The sequence below is a fragment of the Pseudorca crassidens genome, chromosome 5, assembly GCF_039906515.1.
Source record: "Pseudorca crassidens isolate mPseCra1 chromosome 5, mPseCra1.hap1, whole genome shotgun sequence".
NCBI lineage: Eukaryota > Metazoa > Chordata > Mammalia > Artiodactyla > Delphinidae > Pseudorca > Pseudorca crassidens.
In genome coordinates, this window is record NC_090300.1 from 124,103,897 (window position 1) to 124,124,699 (window position 20,803).

General features: G+C 33.7%; 1 protein-coding gene across 2 annotated transcripts in view; it reads right to left on the reverse strand.

Moving 5' to 3' along the window:
• The window catches only part of TMPRSS15 (transmembrane serine protease 15), a 130,669-nt gene that overhangs the window by 76,794 nt on the left and 33,072 nt on the right, over positions 1-20,803 (reverse strand). For both annotated transcript variants that reach the window (XM_067737288.1, XM_067737287.1), the window contains 4 exons: positions 19,478-19,586; positions 11,438-11,544; positions 4,410-4,550; positions 3,569-3,718 (listed from right to left, as the gene is read on the reverse strand). In XM_067737288.1, coding sequence (XP_067593389.1) covers positions 3,569-3,718; positions 4,410-4,550; positions 11,438-11,544; positions 19,478-19,586 — 507 coding nt within the window. The remainder of the gene's footprint in view (positions 1-3,568; positions 3,719-4,409; positions 4,551-11,437; positions 11,545-19,477; positions 19,587-20,803) is intronic.

Sequence of the window (20,803 nt, forward strand, 5' to 3'; positions counted from 1 at the left end):
GGGGGAATGACTGGTAGGTTATGAAATCACTGGTATGAGAGGTGGAAAGGACCTATTAAGGCCTCTCATCCATTCTTATTATAGTGCTGCCTCTGGTGGGCTCTGAACTGCTCTAACTCATCTCATTTTAAATAACTCCTGCTACACGACTTTCTCCTGAGACTCCATTTCCAACCCAACTATTTAAAACCTCTACCTGACATTCAACCTCTTTCACTTTGGTCAGTTTCATTTTATTTCTTTCGTTATTTAATCTGTTGGCAAGCTGAATCCATTTTTCTCCTGTAACGTACTTATAGTGTTCAAATATCAGTGGAATTATTTTTATCTCTTATTATGATGACATAAAAGGAGAAAATGATAATTTGAACGTCAAAGATTTCAGCTACGTAAAAGCTATCTGCCATAGTCAGTAGATATAAATGCTTTCTGCACTTTCCTCTAACTACCCTTGTCCAAGTGTGGTAGAGACATTTTTTTTTTTATTAAAGTTAAGGAAAAAAATTGGTCAAATTATTTGACTGTTTTAGGTCAGGATTCTTTAGAGGGTTGGGTGATTATCACTTGGGGTTAGTCTTCAGCTGTGGAGATTACTAATTTATCCATAGAGGATCAGGTTCTGGAAATCACTTATTCAAAAGAGAAAAATTATGTATGAGATGATACATGTCATAATTTTCAGTATTAAACATGTAGGTCTAATGAGATTGGCCATCTATGCAGTGCACATTTTTTGTCTATAGGTCCACACTAGTAACGAGTTTAGCAGGATCCTGTTAACTTTACTTTCAGATTATATCCAGAATCTGACCTCTTCTCACCATATCTGAGAGTCCCATGGCCTCTTTTCTGGATTAGGTGATAGCCTTTCACTGGTCTCTCTGACAACACCTTGCCCTACCAGCCAGTGTGAATTCTCTCATTCCTACACTTAAACTTCAATAGTTCCTAATTTCACTGGGGAAAAAGCCAAAGCCATGGAAGACCTGTTATTATCTAGGCCCTACTGTCCCTATTGATTCCATTTCAGCCATGCTGGTTTCCTGGCCTTTCTTCAAGCACGTCAGGCACACTCCCTTTAGAAGCTTTACTCTGCTTGTTTCCTCTGTCTGGAATAATCTATATGGCTAATTCCTTCCATTCCTTGGAAGTTTTGATTCAAATGTCACTTACTATTTCAATGAGACCCGAACTGATGACTCTATTTTAATTTGCAAAAGCACCTTAACACCTGCCCTCCTCACTGACCTTACTAAGCTCTGTATTTTCCCAGAGTACTCATTCACATTAAACAGACCCCCAAAATGTAATGACTTGTTATGCATATTGCTTATTTTCTGTTTTTCTTTGCTAAAATATGTGTTCCACGAGAGCAGAAAATCTTTTTTTATATTCACAGATACATTCTGAGGCCTTGAATAAGGCCTGGCTTCAAAAAATAATTCTTAAATAAAGGAATGAATAAACACACTGAGAGGAACTTTCAATGATTTCGTAGGGAAATAGATTAAAATTAGGCACATTTTGTTAAGAAATACTTTCAATTTGAAGTAGTATGATGAACTGTATTTTATTATTCTGAGGATGTATTTTCTAAGGAATCAGGATTACTCAGATACATTTCTACCATGAAAAAAATAACTTTTTAATGTACCCTTACTAGATGTCATTCACAATTGACATTAACTCAAGCCATTTACTTTTCAGGTTATAAAAACAAGGATATTGATCTTTGTAATATAAGGGGCTATTAATAATAAATTACAATGCATATGTGCTCAAGCTATTATTATGTTATAAGCAATTTCATGTAGTCAATCACTTATTTAGAAATGACTTACTGAATAAAAGTTATAGACATTCATCCATATATTTAAAAATAATTTTACATGTTAGATTCAGGCACTGAGAATACACTAGCAATTCAAAGATGAAAAAGACAATGTTCTTGTTCCTGAAGAGAATACTGTGTTGGAAAGAAACAAATAAGTAAGCAGATATAAGGCCATGTGATAGGAAAAACAAAAGAGGTGCTTTGATGTTTAACGGAAAGGAAGATTTTAACTTGGAGGCTCCAGAAAGACTTTGTAGAAATGGTGATGTGTGATCTGTGTCCTCAATGCCTAGAACCATACCTGGTTAGAGAGAGGTTTTAATATGTGTTCTTTGAATTGAATTGAATTCTCATTGGTAAAAAGAGATACTATAGGATAGATTTTGTCTAAGAAAATTATCTAAATGTATGAATTTCTATTCTGTCCTTTTCCTTACTTTGTAAGATCCATATTACTTCTAGATTTGTAATTAGATTGTATTTAGTATTATGAATACATGCTTCCAAGGTTTACATGGTTGGTCTTCTCACTATGAGTTCCTTATCTCCTGATAATTCCCAATAAGTTCTGGTCTTCTCAAATTTTATTGTCTCAATGTTAATGTCTCCACCTGAAATCCATTTCTAATATCCCACTCATGTGAAAAATATACCTACAAAAACACCACTTTTCCCTTGGGACCATGCTTTAGAATCAGCTCTTCCATAGTTTTTCTGCTATGGACTGAATGGTTGTCCCCCCCCACCCCATACGTTGAAATCCTAAACCCCAATGTGATGATATTGGAGATAGGTCCTTTGGGATATAATTAGGTCATGAATGTGGAGGCCCCATGATGGTGTCAATATAAGTGATCTTATAAGAAGAGACAGGAGAGAGCTCTCTCTTATGTTCTCTCTCTCTGTTATGTGAGATTACAGTAAGGAGGCTGGTGTCCATGAACCAAAGGAGGGCTCTCATCGGAACCATACCATGCTTGCATCCTGACCTCAGACTTCCAGTCTCCAGAACTTTGAAAAATAAATATTGATTGTTTAGGATAACCAGTCTGTGGTATTTAGTTATGGAAGCCCTGACGGACTAAGAAAGCTTATCAGAAGAAGTAAACCTGCCTTTTTATCTGTATTTCAAAATGGTATGATCTTGATCTATTGAAAATTCTAAAGAATTCTTAAAAAACTAATAGAGTTAATAAACAGTTTCAGCAAGGCTGCAGGGTACAAGATCAACATATAAAATCAGTTGCATTTCTATACACTAGCAATGAACAATCAGAAAATGGAAATTAAGGCAGAGTAGACCAAAGTTCAGAACAGTTATTTACCTCCCACAAGTCCCCTTAGTTAATAATAAGTGGCAAATCTAGGGTGACAACCCAAGTCTCTTTGTCTCTAACGGCCTCTGTGTACTTTTCAACATTTCATGAATATATAGGGTAAAAAATATATTTCTTGAAATACTCTTACTTGCCTACTTGATTACCGTTTTCATTTAAATTCATTTATTAGTCCATGATCAAAAAAAAAGAAAATCTGGGGCTTCCCTGGTGGTGCAGTGGTTGAGAGTCCGCCTGCCGATGCAGGGGACGCGGGTTCGTGCCCCGGTCCGGGAAGATCCCACATGTTGTGGAGCAGCTGGCCCTGTGGGCCGTGGCCGCTGGGCCTGCATGTCTGGAACTATAGAACAGCGCATGACACTTTTCTTTTAGTTTATGAATTAAATATGAATTATACCTGAATCATTGCCAAAAGTGTGATCAAAATTTGGACCAGTAGAGGGAGGAAAGGTGTTTCCCTGAATCCTTTCCCACTCATTGTCATCATTTAGATCCTGGATCCAGAAACAAAAGCCATCTTCAAAATTACAGTTGATTTTCTCATAATCTGTAAATTAAAAAAATAATAAAATATTTCAAATGTAGTCAACAATATGACTAATTATAATAGATTGAATTGAAAATAACGTAAATTCACACAGTTTATAATTAAGTGGCATGCACAAAATCATTTTTTAAATTCATTTTAATTGTTTAATTCCATTTAGTTAAAAAAAAAACCCACATCATTTTGTTGCCAACTGTGTTCTTATGTTTCCTATACCCCTTTAGGGCTTCAGCAAAGACAAGCATCTTGTTCTTTAATTTTTATATCTTACCTCTGTTGGCTTACCCACATAAACTTTGTCCCAAATTTTTTTCTCCTCCTATTTATTTACTAAATTTAATACTCTGGTCAAAATTAGGTTGATGTGGAACATTCTCAGAATTAGTTTTATGCTAATTTCTTAAGCTTTGAATACTTGCAGTATATAAAAGTTTAATTTTCCTATTGATTTATAATTTTTCTCAAATTGGTTATTTGATTGTTTTGAAGAATGTGAGCTGTTTTCTAATTTCTCATTTCTTTGCAAGTATCAACTGGAGAAAGGTATACATAAGAGATACTCATTAAAGAACCTGCATAATGAAACAGATAGTGACCCTGTTCTAAAATATTAGGTCCTGCTACTTTTAAAATTCCATTACAGTATTAAAGCACCTGAAGATTCAAAGGCTAAGGAATAAACAATACTTACTATTAAGCACTTTGCTGTTAAATGCAGTGTATGTTGCATTAAAGCCAATATAATCATTTTCAACAGATTGTATAAGAAAAGTGGCAGTAACTTGATTGGAAAAAATCCTAATTGTGCCAGGATTATTTGACCAGAGAGAAGCTACAAAAGAAAATGAATGACTGTTATATGTACATATATATCTATTCACTTATCTATTGATCTGTCCATCCATCCATCTATCCATTCATCAATCAATCTATTGATCTATCAATTGATCTATCAATTTTTTATCTGATCCTACTCTTAACTAAAAGCATTAGTCCTATAATTAATTTATTTAAAATAAATATCTCTTGTCCTATAATAATAATGTTTCAAATTATTACATATATTTGTGGTTTGATAAACTATATTTTCATTTTTAATTGTTAGTTAGATACACTGTAAACACATATAAAAAAAGATCCATTCTTTTACAGAAAAAATTAATCTAAGAAACATACAAGTTAAACAGTTATAAAACAAAACATGAGTTTGATTCTATCACATTTTTCCCATGCCACACTAACAGAGGCTAAACTCAATCACAATAGTAGAAATAAGGGTATTTCTTTAGCTTTCTACCCATATAGCTGTAGGACCTCAAAATAATCCTAGACAATTTAAGGATTGTTTCTACAGATATTGATCTTATCTCTTTTCCATTTTAATTCTAGCTACAAAAGATTAACTTTCTAGCCTTTTTATTTTCAAGGGTTAATATAGTGTTTGAGAAATAAGAAGTACTCACATGGTGATTTACCAAAAAAAGTATTGTTAGATAAAATTTGCTTTTATAGAAATTTATTATTTACCACATACATTCTCAAAGGGGGTGATATTGCCACCTACGTGGTAAAAATTTGTATTCAGGGACAGAAAAATTCTTAGTTTTTAAATTTATAAAGCCCAAGATAGCCGTACAGTACATAAACAGGTATAGAGAATATCTGAAATATTAAAATTTCATGGGGAGCAATTAGGGGAGAAAAAGGTCTAAAAGTTTCTTAGTGGGAGTGATAATGAAAAAAAAAGGATAGGAAGCAATGGCTTCACATTTTAGTTCGACAGTTTGAACTGGGTATCAGATTCAAGTTTATGAAAGGTATCTCACTTGCAGATTGAAGACAAAGCACCACTGTTAATTATTGAGTTCTGAAGAAAGATGCTTTCATAAACTACTGAAAAATTCTGTGCTTATCATGTAGAAATTAGTGAAAAAATGTGATTACATGCATGATAATTTCAGGAAAATCTAATGGAAAGAAAGCCATGAATAAGCATTGATTTATATCTTACTCTTTTCTGCAATAAAGTTGTATTTCATTCTTTCAGTATTTTCTCATGAAGGACTACATTGGTTATTTAGATTCCTTCTACAAACATATGTAACTGTGTAACCCAAATGGTTGTCATATTTAAAATCTTTGTAGTCCATAAATGTCTAGTTGCTTAAAGCATGTGAATATTCTAGAAACTTTGCTTCAAACCTATCTGCCTCTCTTTCTTTCTTTATTTTCTATAGCAATGGAGTTTGGGGGGGGGCATGGCTTCTGGTAGGATCTGAATGTGGCTACTGGTTCAATGGCACCCTTCATGGTTGTGATGTGTTGGATTCCCATGTTGTCTAATGTTATTGTACTAGTCTAGTCAGTCTGGGGTTTATGTCCTGAGATTCATTAATACGCTTCAGAGTTACACATAAATTTCTAGAAATGGTGTAGAACATTTGCATCTATTGAGGCTTTGTAAATCTTTTATCACATTCTTCAAGTTGTGACTAGAAAGAGTCCCAGAGCCACAGATGCAGTGGAGAGAATATTATCTTATGCATCCACAAAGGTAGTAGAAGACACTGGTTAAAAACAGAGGCTCCAGAGTCAGCATGAGATTCATTTCTGGCTCCACGTCTTATGAGACTTCTCAGTGCTTCAGTTTCCTCTGTTGTGGTATAACACCTTCCATAAACATTTGTGATAAGGAGTAAATAAGTAATTTCCACATGATAGAGTGACTGGTATATAGTAAGTGCTCAGTGAATGCTAGCTATTATTCCTTGATCTGCTCAACTGGATTGTAAGCCCTGAAAACGCAGAGACTACACTTAACGCTTTCTGAGTCTCTGCCATTGTGTCAGACATGGGAAACTTTTAATCAATTTTTGGATGCATGAACTAAGATGTGAGTAAATATAGCAATAGAGTTTGCCTACATAAAAGAGTCATAAAAGAGTCAGGGCAGGAGTTGAAAGAAAAAAATAATTTCCTAATAATTTCTAAAGCCTGGATTTTTCTCTACCTGACACAAGAAACTTTTAAGCAATAATTCCTTAAGAAAATCCAGTGCCTTTTACTAAAAAACAATATTGCTATGGATATTAAAGTTGCCAAGCAGCCACACTTGTGTGAATTAACTCATTTGTCTTCTAACAATAAAGGTTCTGGTGAATAAGTTTTGCAAAAGAGGAAAGCTGGGAAGCATAATTAAAATTCAGGGAAATTTGAGATGAGGGCAATGGGCAAGGATAACAGACTTTCCATAGAGTATAATTCAACAGATCTAGCTCAAAGCTATTTATTTTATCCTATTCATAAGAGAAGAAATTCTGCAGTTAGATTAGCTTCTTTGTGTGTTATAAAGGATTTCTAATATAGACAACACATTTTATTGAGTGCTCACTATAAATTTGGTATGGTGCTAAATGCTGGAGAAGAAATAACCAAGTTCCCCTCTTAGCCTATTAGAAAAGTTCAGGTTAATGAATTATAAAAAAATTACTTTGGAATTGATAGATATGAGAGAAATGCCATAGGAGTACTGAGGAAGTAGTTCTTAATTTTTCCAGGGACTATCACTGAGGAATCTTCAAGAGCCTCTGGGAAGTCCAACACCTTAAGCCAGTGCTTGTTAAACTTTTCCATATAACATACCCCTATCAACAGAAGTGAATGAATGGGTACTTCTAACACTACATGAAAGTGTTCTAATAAAAGCACAAATTTTAATAAAAATGTTTTACTGTGAAAAATGTTTGTATATATTATTTAATTCCGTGTCCACAATACGATTATTTTTGTTGTAGGATAAGTTGACAATTCAGGAAGATCCACTATGTTTATTATATAACTTCGTCTATATCTATGCCCACTTTTGTGTGATTCAGTTTTAAAAACATGTCCTTAAACTGCTAAGCTCCAGTACTGGGGGTATGCTATTAATAGTCCTTTGGGAACAGAAGAAGAGCTAAGCACTTCGGATATAAAGAATGGTGTAACAACTACACACACAGAAATGCATTTTCCTGGCTTGTCAACTTGAAATTGGTTTCAGCGTGCTCATACAGGCTGTTTCTGTTGTCTTTCTTTGAGGATACATAAATATATCTATGTATTTTTTGAATAAAGCATTAATGGAGCATATTTATCATCTTCTACCACTTCCATACCCAGTACTGTTAATTATTACCACCAATGAATTGAATATTTTACCTTCATCACTACAGTTTAAAGAAAACATTTTTGACTACTATCCTGTTAATCTATTCAGAGAACTTTTACATCATGACTATATATAAAAATGACTGAAAAATGCCTTTAAAATTTGTTCATACTAACTTACCCCTAATCAAGTATATAAGAACTATTTTATGGTACCGATACTTTTATTTTCTTATAATTCCTTTACATAATCTTATTTTCCTTGATTTAATTAAAATATCTATATATTGTCCACGTGATAAAGATAATTATCTTTATTCTGAATTGTAATTTAATAAAAGTAATTGTGTACACATCTCTCACAATAAGAAACTTGCTAAAATATTTAGAAAAAAAGATGGGATTTTGAATCAAGAGTGAAAGTATCAGCATTGTTACAAAACAAAATAACTGTAGAGTTATAAGAAATGCTACTGATCTCCATTAATTAACTACTATAATACCATGATATATAAACCTGCTGGTTTAAATTTAAATCAACAAATACTAAATTTTTACAATATATCAGGCATGGGCTAGATGCTGGAGGTAAGACATTTTTACATATCTTTAAAAAAGGTATTATTTTAAACTTTAAAAGCAATTTTAACAGCTAATGCCATTTCTCATATTTTTTCAATTTAAATTAAAATATTTAATTTAAAAAACTTTGAAATACATTTATATTTCAAAAAGACCTTAAAAATTAAACAACTACCTATTTGTTATAATTTAAATTCATTTTCTTAGATTTTTTCTATTTTCTATTTAGTTTATTGCATTTTTATGATAATTATTTGTGCATTATTGACATCACTATATATAATGATTCTAAGATTTAGTTATGTATTTCTGATGCTCTAAGCATGTGAAAATAAGTAAAAATAGCGTTCAGGCAAATGGTATCTGAAGAGAAGGGAACATGAGGGTAATATACACCTATCATTTTTGGGAAGTTAACCTCTATGAATTTAGTTTTTATCTGTAAAATAAAGATTCTAATAGCACCTGTGTAATATGGTTCAGGGGAGAATTTTTTTTCTTTGAGTTAAAGTGCTGAGAACACTACTTTGCATATTGCAAGTGATCAAAGTATGCTAAAATTTATTATTAATATCACATTAGCCCTTGGAGAAATTTACATGAACTGGCTTATTTGTCCACCTATGTAAATATTTATGTTGACATAATTTTAAGGAGCTAGATTTATCAACTACAGAAATAAGTAGATTATGAAATGGCTGGTCCATTTATTTAAGCCAAATGTGATTTACCATGAGTTCATCTGTTTTATGTATACTCATGATTATACTTGTACTTGGGGCTTTTAAAACACAATGAATAAATGCATTGTGTTTGAAGTCGGAGGGTCTGGGTCTGATTTCTATCTCCAACACTAACTAGCTTTGTGGACTTGTGGTCATTTAACTTCTTAGATCTCATTTTCTTCTCCTGTAATGCATACTTTGTAGATTTATTGAAAATATTAAATAAGGATAGCCACAAAGAGTACTCAGTATGATGTGTGTCATATTAAAAGCGCCCAATAAAAAGTACTTATTATTATCATATGCTTAAATATTTCTCAAATCAATAAGTCAATCAAAACATTTATTCGATAGGATCTAATTTTCATTATTCACAAGTGCAATTTAAAATCCAAAATTATTAAAATAAATACAGCTTTATATACATGTTAATAAGAGATGTCACTTGTAACCTTAGCTCTGCTAAGATGACTATTGACTATTCCTCAAATGTGTGAGGAAAACTAGTTATTCCCTGGACTCCGCTGCCACATTCTTTTCTTCATCCTTATTTTATTTCCTCCTGGAATTTCACTCCTACTTTTGTTGGATACCATGAATAGGTCTATTCATTTGGGGACCTGATGGAATAAAGTGGGGTAGTCACACATGTATTATTAGAGCGTTCCCTACCCTTTCTCAGTTCCCATTGGTGTCTATGTCCATAATGACAAATGGCTACATAATAACAATATCATCCACACCTTCCATTTAGTGAGACTACATCCTGATCTACTCATTGTTTTACCAACTTTATTAGTAATAGTCCTTCAAGAGACTGAGAAGCAGAGTGCATAATAAAAATAGAAAAAGAAGAGATTCATTGTTGAAGCAAAATAGCTGTTTTTAGGGTTTGTTTGAATTTTGCTGAATGGGGAGCAACACTTACAGTATAGTAGAATTCCACATGATTTTTAAAACATCAATTAGAAGAGAATCATGTGAAACAGTACATCATTTATTACTAAGAAGTTTGATTACACAGAGCACTAAATTATTAATTTTTATAATCAGGACCAGTTTTTCTTTTTCCTTTCAGTAACTTAAAGTACAAGCTCATATTCAGTTCAAAATCAAAAAATGGGTGTAAGACCTAAATAGACATTTCTCCAAAGAAGACATACAGATTGTCAAGAGGCACATGAAAAGATGCTCAACATCACTAAATATTAGAGAAATGCAAATCAAAACTACAATGAAGTATCAACTCCCAGTGGTCAGAATGGCCATCATCAAAAAATCTACAAACAATAAATGCTGTAGAGGGTGTGGAGAAAAGGGAGCCCTCTTACACTGTTTGTGGGAATGTAAATTGATACAGCCACTGTGGAGAATAATATGGACGTCCTTAAAAAACTAAAAATAGAGCTACCATATGACCCAGCAATCCCACTACTGGCCATATACCTGGAGAAAACCATAATTCGAAAAGACACATGGGCCCCAGTGTTCATTGTAGCACTATTTGCAATAGCCAGGTCATGGAAACAACCTAAATGTGCCCATCAGCAGATGAATGGATAAAGAAGATGTGGTACATATATACAGTGGAATATTACTCAGCCATATAAAGGAACAAAATTAGGTCATTTGCAGAGATGTGGATGGACTCACAGTCTGTCATACAGAGTGAAGTAAGTCAGAAAGAGAAAAATAAATATCATATATTAATGCATATATGTGGAATCTAAAAAAATAGTATAGATGAACTTATTTCCAGGACAGGAATAGAGACACAGATGTAGAGAACAGATGTGTGGACATGGGGGGTGGGGGAAGGAGAGGGCAGGATGAATTGGGAGATTAGGTTTGACATAAATACACTACCATGTGTAAAATAGATAGCTAGTGGGAACCATCAGTATAACACAGGGAGCTCAGCTCAGTGCTCTGTGATCACCTAGATGGGTGGGATGGTGGTGGATGGGAGGGAGGTCCAAGAAGGAGGGGATATATGCATACATATAGCTGATTCACTTCGTTGTACAGCAGAAACTAACACAGCATTGTAAAGCAATTATACTCCAATAAACAAACAAACAAACAACTCGCATCAATAAGAGAATGGGTTATTTCACAAATCATATTGCTACATATCTGGAAGAAAATAAAACCAGACATACAACCTCAAAAAAAAAAAAAATCAAAGGGAAAGCACATCACTCCAAAAAGTTTTCCACATATTTTCATTTTGATAATGGACTGTATATTTGTTTTAACTTACCTCTTAAAATCTTGCTTGAACCCACACCTTCATAAATATTTAATACATCTGTATAATATGTATTAAAATAATCAACGTTCAGTTGAATGGAAAGTCCTTGGTTTACACTAAATTAAAAGCAAAAAATAGACTATTACACTCTTAACAGTTGGCACAACTCAATGTATTCTAGAATTTGAATGTATTTTTCTAATTGTGATAAAGAATATGTAACATGATAGACTCTCTTAACAATTTTTAAATGTATGGAACAGTATTTTTAACTATAAGCACAATATTATACTGCAGCTCTCTTGAACTCTTTCAACTTGCATGACTGAAACTATACCCACTGAACAGTAACTCCCCATTTTTTCTCTCCCAGCCTATGACAACCATTATACTTTTTGACTCTCTGAGTTTGAATACTTTAGATGTTTCATATAAGTGAAATCATGCAGGATTTGTCCTCCTATGACTGGCTTATTTCATTTAGCATAATGTTCTCAAGGTGCAACCACGTTGTTGCCTATGATAGGATTCCCTTCTTTTAATGACAGAATAATATTCCACTGTATGTATACACCACATTTTCTTTATCTATTCATCTGTCAATGAACATTTAGTTTGTTTCCACCTCTTAGCTATTGTGAATAATGCTGCAATGAACATAGGAGTGTGTATCTTTTAGAGATTTGACTTCAATTCTTTGGGAAAAATACCAAGAAATTGGATTGCTAGATCATATGGTGGTTCTATTTCTTATGCCTTTAGGGAGGCTTCATACTGTTTTCCATACTATCTACACCATTTTGCATTCCATCCAACAGCACACAAGGGATCCAATTTCCCCACATTCTCACCAACATTTATAATGTTCTGTTTTTTTGGTAATGGCCATTATGATTTTGATTTGCATTTCCCTGATGATTACTATGTTGAGCGATGCACTTTAGCCATTTGTATGCCTTTTTTTTTGAGCAATATCTATTTGAGTCTTTTGCCCACTTTTTATTTGGTTTATTTTGCTATTGAGTTTTGTAGGAGCTCCTTATATATTTTGGATATTAACCCTAATTAGATATATGGTTTGCAAATATTTGCTTCCATTCCTTAGGTTGCCTTTTCATTCTGTTGTTTTCTGTTGTTTCCTTTGCTGTATAGAAGGTTTTTAATGAGATATATTGTCACTTGTTGATTTTTGCTTTTGCTGCCTGCGCTTTTGTTTTCAAATCCAGGAAATCATTGTGAAGACCAATGTTATGAAGCTTTCCTTTTATGTTTTCTTCTAGGAGTTTTATGATTTCAGGTCTTATGTTTAAGCCTTTAATTCATTTTGAGTTTATTTCTTGTGTATGGTGTAAGGTAAAGGTCCAATTTTGTTCTGCATCTGAATATCTAGTTTTACCAACACCCTTTGTTGAAGAGACTATATTGTTTCCCTGTTGTGTAGTTTTGACATCCTTGTCAAAGATAATTTGACCATATATGTGTGGGCTTATTTGTGACCTCTCTATTCTGTTTCATTGGTCTGTATGTCTATTTTCATGCTGGTACTATACTGGTACTGATTACTGTAGCTTTGTAATATATTTTGAAATCAGGAAGTATGAGGCTTTGTTCTCTTTCTCAAGATTGTTTTGGCTATTTGGGGTTCTTTGTGGTTCCATATGAATTTTAGGATTCTTTTTTTCTTTTAATATCATTGGGATTTTGATAGAGATTGTGATGAATCTATAGATCATGCTCAGTAGTATGGACATTATTATATTACATTATTATATTTTAACAATATTAAGTCTTCAAATCCATGAACATGAGATGTCTTTCCATTTATTTGTCTTTAAATTCAGTCAGTAATGTTTTATTATTTTCACTGTGTCTTTTACCTCCTTGATTAAGTTTATTCCTAAGTACTTTATTCTTTTTACTGCTATTGTAAATGGGACTGTTTTCTTAATTTCCTTTCTGGATGATTAGTGTATAGAAACACAAGTGATCTTTCTATGTGGATTTTGTATCCTGTAACTTTGTTGAATTATTTTATTATTTCCAACAGGTTTTTTTGTGGAATTTATGGTTTTCTATATATAAGATCTTGCCACCTGTGAACAGATAATTTTACTTCTTCCTTTCTTGTTTGGATATATTGTATTTTTTTTTCTTGCTTAATTGCTCTGGTTAGGACTTCCAGTATTAAGTTGAATAAGAGTGGTGAGAGGGGGCATCCTTGTTTTTTTCCTGATCTTAGAGGAAAAGCCTTTATGTTTTCATCATTGAGTATGATATTTACTCTGAACTTTTCTTGTATGACCTTTATTAGATTTAGGTAATTTCCTTCTATCCTTATTTTGCTTAGTGTTTTTTATCATGAAAGGGTGTTGAATTTTGTCAAAAGCTTTTTCTGAATCTGTTGAGAAGATCCTGTGATTTTTAGCCTTCATTCCGTTAATGTGGTGTATCAAGTTGATTGATTTTTATATATTGAAACATCCTTGCATCCCAGAGATGAATCTCACTTGGTGATGGTGTATAATCCTTTTAATTTTCCATCGAATTTGGTTTGCTAGTATTTTGCTTAAGGATTTGTACATTTATATTATCAGAGGTATATTATCAGGACTGTAGTTTTCTTTTCTTGTGGTGACTTTGTCTGGCTTTGGTATCAAAGTGAGTGTTCCTTCTTTTCCAATTTTTGGAAGAGTCTGAAAAAGATTAGTATTAACTCATCTTTAAATATTTGGTAGAATTCACCAGTAAAACCAGTGGGTCATGGTTTTTTTGTTGGGAGGTCTTTGGTTACTGATTCAATCTTCTTACTAGGAAATGGTCTGTTCAGATTTTGTATTTCTGTATGATTCAGTGTTAGTAGATTGTAAGTTTCTAGGGATTTATCCTTTTCTTCTAGGTTATTCCACTTAGCACTTCTTTTTCTCTATCCCATAAGATTTAGTACGTTGCTGTTGTTGTTGTTTTTCATTTGCTTCAAGACATTTTCTAATTTCCTTTTTGATTTAGTATGAGATCCATTGACTCTTCAAGAGCAATTAGAACCTTGCAAGTTTCTTTTTGAGTGGTGTCTAATTTTTTGCTCTGTCTGGTGTCTGTATGTGGTGCTGCATATTCTCTGGTCCTACCACAGCATGTCACCCAACTATACCTTGTTCTCTGCAGCCACAGTCCATGCAAATTGTGCTGGCTCATCAGATCCTCATTCATGCAAGACATATACCCGTTGCTGGGGAAGCTCTTGAAACAGAATGTTGGAAGCATGCTGCACTTCTTTCTTTCCATCCTTAGGGAGAAGCCTTGAATTGCACACTTTCTCCCAATTGTATCAAGCCTTGCTGGCCATAGCAAGCTGTATCCACTTCTCTTTGTTCTCAGTATCTCTCAGGCATCCAAACAATACCAGTTCCATCACTTATCCATATGAGGTGAGACAGAAACTAGTCTCTTAGGCAGCTCTTGGAAAAGCTGGGACACTGGATGCATGTTTCATCCTTCTTTTTCCTTCCAAGGAAGAAGTAGTGAGTCAAGACTTGTGCTGAGCTGTGCTGTGTTGGGGAAGGAGTTGATGGAGGGTAAAATAAACTTGATCTTCTTGTCCATTTCAGTGCAGCTGTCCTTGGCTTTGTGTTCACCTGGGGTATTCAACTTCTTAACTGAATTCTGGAATTCCCATAAATGACTTTTGGTTCACATTTCACTGTTAAATCAACATATCTGTGGGGGAACAAAAGCTGAGGCTTCTTGGCTACAGAATAATTCCTATCTCATTATGTCAACATCTGTATGAAAATCTCCTATGGTGTGATTTATTCATGGCAGATTAAAAGCTGAGAACACCCTGTATATACACCATTTGTGCTAAATCTTGAATAAAATTTGGATCAGTTGCTATATATTTGACCTCCAAGCTCTCAATTTGGTTGACCAATCCAATCATTATGATGATCAAAATAATCAAGTTGCCAATGGCTTATCTACCTTATGCTGAATGCTCTGTGGGGAAAAATGTTCAAATTTTAATTTTCAGTTTGGGGAAAAGGTGTCCAGGGCAATGCCTATTTATAACTCTACTGTCTCACTGAAGTGTAGGATCAGAAATGTGAGTAATTCTTTAGTGTTTGGAGGTACAAGGTTCCCCTGAACTCTGCAAAAAGGAGGAAGGCCAAACAATTAAAGCAGAGCATAGATAATGTTGAAGCTGGTTGAATATTGAAAGGGTGGATAATAGGGAGAGATCTAGTCTCCAAAGCCAAGAAGAAGACTGAGAAGATACTTGGCTTCAGAGGCTGGCTGTGGAGGCTGCTGATTGAATCATGGCTCCTGCCCAGGGGCATGGCAAGTTTGGATTTTCGGTAAGTTATCAGTAGTACCTTGATCAGTTGGTAAACTGGGGACATTCATCACAAATGTAGTTAATTTTGAAACTCTAAGTTTCATGGTTGGGAAAGGTCCATTTGGGGCAAGACCTGAGGTTTGGCAAACATATTAGATCCCTGATGAGGGGCTGGAGGTAGGGCTAAGGTTTAGTCTTCAAGGAGTGTGGTTGACAACATTGCAATGGCAGCGACTAGCAGGGGAGGATTAAAAGACATGTAAGCAGTAACCCAGGTTTTTGGATATGACCAGTGTTTGCTGTCAGGAAGGTGATGTTAGAACAATGGTGGGTTGGTTTTAAAAAATATTGACACAGGGACCTCAACCCTGGATTTCAGATTCCATGGTTCTGGAATGGGTTTGGGGATGTACATTTTTAAATACTCCAGGAGCGACTGTGATGTGCTCTCAGGTTTGAGGGCCACTGGAGGAAGATAGGCAGATGCAGAAGATGCCATGCTCATGGGCTACCCTCAGATGTATTTAGTAACCACAGGAGGTTGACAGGGGTGGAAGGAGATCAACATGAGGGAGCAGGAGATACTCCCAGAGCAGACTGAGAGAAGGAGAGAGAAGCAGATGATGGCAGCTGTTTAAAAAAATTCTACCTCTGTTAGGTCTCTTCAGCCATGTGGAAAGTGAGCCTGCTAGTGCGAACTTTAGGAAATCCAGCATCAAAACTGAAGAAGACAGAGGAAGAAGAAATAAGCTGCCTTCAGGGATGGTTTCTCTTATTTTAATGAAAGTTTTGGTGTCTCCAGACAAGAAAACAGTGAGGTTTTTTTTGGTTGTTGTTTGCTTGTTTGTGTTGTTTGTTTTTTTAACAAGTGATGTTGTTTTCAAGAAACTAAAGGATGCAAGAGGAGCTTCCTAGGAAACTTTGTGTTCAGAAGCTGTTTACTTTTTCAAAGTAGATAGGTAGAGGAGAGAAATGAGTGCATACTGTTTTCTACTTTCTTCTGTTTCAGAAAAGCCAACTTATTTGCAATAAAACAAAGTCATTTATAAAGGTGAGATTAATTGTAGAATATCATATCTGATGTTTTTATAATATTAACCACAGTTACCTTCTGAATTTTTGAAGGAAAGGATAATTTCCTAAATGTAATTTTTATATTTTACATTTTTGTATCAATAGCTACTCTTTTTAGAGCCCATTTTTACCGAGCATATAATAGAGTGCTAAGTGTTTTACATTCAATATTACTTTTCATAATGACTTTGACCTCTGTAGTTAGAGATATTGAACTCTATAGATGTAGAAATTTTGTCTAAGAGATTTAGTTATTTTTCTGAGATCACATATCTTGAATCTGAAGAAGCCAGATTTGAAACCCATGCCGACAGTCTCCAGTGCTCACATTCTCCATCACTGACACTCTGCTACATGTGGTCTTAATATAATCCCAAAATATAGCTTAATTGCATCTTAACCATTTCTCCACTAGTTATTTGGTCTTCCAAGCTTGTAAGAAACATTATTGTCTTAACCCCATTTTGATCACCATTAGGAAAAACAAACCATCAGGTCTAATACATCTCTAATGTAGTAATCAGTTTTGAGAAGAAAATACACTTAGATTATTTATATAATTTTAAATCATAATTTTATCATGAAGTACAGTATTTATTTATTTTAGATTCTATAGGTTTTAAAAATCATCCCTAGATTAATGGTGGATTTCTTAAAATAGTTTTAAAAATTAAGTGATGGAAAAAGAAGTAAAAAGAATAGAACCATACAAATCTTTAATTAACATAGTGTGATTATTACGTAAATGATATTATGTACTATTATAGAAAAAGTTTATTGTGATCTGCTTATAAGACCTCCCTGTAGTTTTGACCTAGCTCTACTAAGAAGTGGATTGAACAATTAAATTATCATTATTTAGTATTAATAAAATTTCAAAGATCACATGAAGAAATCACTGTGTAGTTAGGAATTCATTTAGAATTCAGTTAGAATTCATTTTCTTTCAATTTTCAAAGGAAGTAATTTAAGATTTTTCTAAGCTTTTCTGCTGGCATTTTAGGTAAAGAATTGAATATTTTTCATTTTTTTTATGAACAATGCTAATAGCCATTTATAAATGCTTCTCTTTAAATATGATGTGATTATATTAGAAATGATGTCCTCTAAATTTTTAAGTTTTCACTTGACAAGAATTACCTAGAACTGCCATTTTAAATACAAAATCTTATCTTTGGAACACAAGTAACATGTTCTTTAGAGCATGAAAAAAAGGAAATAGTGCTCTTAGTTATATCACATGACTTACATGAGGCTGAGCTCCAAAATAGAAATTATTTAAGCAGAACAAGATGTTCTTGGTTTCCTGAATAATGCCAAGTAAATGTGCTTAGAACAATCTTCCCTTCATACCTCATCTCATCTCTGGAATATGTCTACTCAGGAAAACAACTCTTGTGAGTCTTTATGGGGCCATTTCTTATCATTTGTTTGGCAAGAACCCAAAGCTCTGTCTTTTAGCCTTCTCTAACCAGCTGTTATATTGATTCCCCATTTTCTAGTGAGTTATCACAATGATTAAAATAAATATATAGTAGGTCAGATTGGGAAACCATAATCTCATCCAGCTGTAAAGAAAAATGAACGAACTAGAATGCATTTCTCAAAATGAATTCCACAGAGCACTTATGCTGAATGCTCTGTGGGGAAAAATGTTCAGTGGCTTAATAGAAAATATATATATACAGTTGACTCTTGAAAAATACTGGCTTGAAGTATGTGGATCCACTCATATGTGGATTTTTTCAATAAATGTATACTACACAAACCCTGGAGAACCATAGAACAGAGGGCCAACTGTAATGTTATATGGGGATTTTGACTGCATGGGCTATTGGCACCCCTAAGCCTTCTGTTGTCAAGGGTCAACTGTATATTTTGGGGGAAATTTACTTGCATCTTAACTTATTTAAGGCTGTGAGAAATCTTGTACTTTTAAAACAATTGTAATGAGTTTATTTCAGAGCTCCTTATATTTATTCTAGTACAAATGATCTTTACCTTGAAATATCTGAGAGAAACATTAGGTACTACTCCTCTGTGAAAAACGTTTAGGCAAATATTAAAGTAGACAAGCTATCAGCAGTTTGATTATTTTGATCATCATAATGATTGGATTCGTCAATTGAATTAAGACTTGGAGGTCAAATATATAGTAAGTGAACTAAGTGTTATTCAAGATACAACACAAAGGATGAGTATAATGGGTTTCCCAGCTCTTGATCTGCCATGACCAAATCACACCGTCGGAGATTTCACATGGATGCAAGCATAATGAGAAAGGAACTACTCTGTAGCTAAGATGCAGCTAAGTGAAATACAGTTTCTTGCAATACACAGACATACAGGCATGTTGTTAATTTTGGCAGCATTTGATTTGTGCCAACTATATGGAAAAAAAAAACTTTCTACAAAGCCCAATGAGATGGCCCCATTTATTGTTCATAGGGCAAAATTCCTTTTTAAAAGGTTAAGAATGAGAGAGAAATTTCTTGGACAGGATATCAGTTGGGAAGGCTTTGCTTCGTAGTTAATGAAAAAAATTGTCCAAAACATAAATACATTACTAAATATGATAAGACTAACTGCATCAGAGAAAGACTTTATGACTTAAGAACATGGAATAGAAGATGGTATATTACCGTATAATCCACCGACAAACAACACTTGGATTAGAAGACTTTGGATAATGGGCAGCTTCGAAGGACCCAGAAGATCCAGTCAACAAAAATCTTCCATCACAAGCTGTGGCTGTGAAAAAATGGCAATTAATATTAGACAAAACAATCTTGGAAGGGTTTCTCAAATGAAATGGGATTCAAATTGCCTAACGAACCTTCATAGACTACTCATGATTAAATCTCTACGAGGCCATTTCACAAAACTAAAATGATCGAATGGAAATAGATCAGATTTTGTGTTTTAAATCTATTAGCTATTTTCAAATACTCTTACACAACCCATTCTAGATCCTTTAGAATATCATTCTATTTCTAAATACCCATAGTTAAGTTGCATTTTTAGTATATTCTTTTATATTTGTAAGAAAACAAATACACCTTAATTGTAAACTTCCAATTTAAAGAAGCAACTACTATTTTTTGCTTTATTTTCCCCATTAAATTGGAGCTAGGGTGAACTTCCTCTATGCACACTAGTGATACGTTTTCCTGAAAATGATCAGAAAATGGCCAGGAAAATGATACATATGGTGAAAGGGGCCTGAAGAGATCCTTCCATTCAATCTACTGCACACAACTTTTAACCTTCATCACTTTTGCTCCTTTTGTATGGACTCACAATCTAGCTCAATATTTTCATTCAATATTTCTGAGTGTGTTTTTCTCTCCCATGACAACTCATTTTCCTCTTTTAATTCTTGTTGCACATTTATTTCATGTACTTCTCTTACATCTCCTTAATGTCATGAATTACTAGTTGTCTTAATTTATATCTGAGTCATTTCCTACTAGATTAAAATCTTGAAAGCATGAAAGAGGAGTCATAATTTGTAGCTTTTTATTTTATACTTGCTATGTATAGTATGCATTAAAAATAAAACTGATTTGATTTTCACAATCTTTAGCTTTTCTTAGGTTATTTTCTATATTCTTACTACTGTTGACACCAAAATTCTAAAATAATGACTCCTGGAATATGTCCTTTTTCTTTTGGTATTTTGTTTATTCCTCGTATGTTGGAAGTGTTGATAGAGGGCAGGGAAATCAAGGAAATTTATCAAAATTAAATTGCTGCCCTTGGAATCTGAGTGCAGAATAAGCTAATCCTAAATTAATAAATGGAAAAACCCACTGTAACATTACACAGTAATTCTGCCAAGTTATAAAACACAAGCTATTATATGACATCAAACATTTTATATGAACAGAAGAAAGAAATTGAAAAGCACATAGAAATCTTGATAAAAATACCACATTTTGGTTGGCTTTTTGCTACTTTTGGTGTAC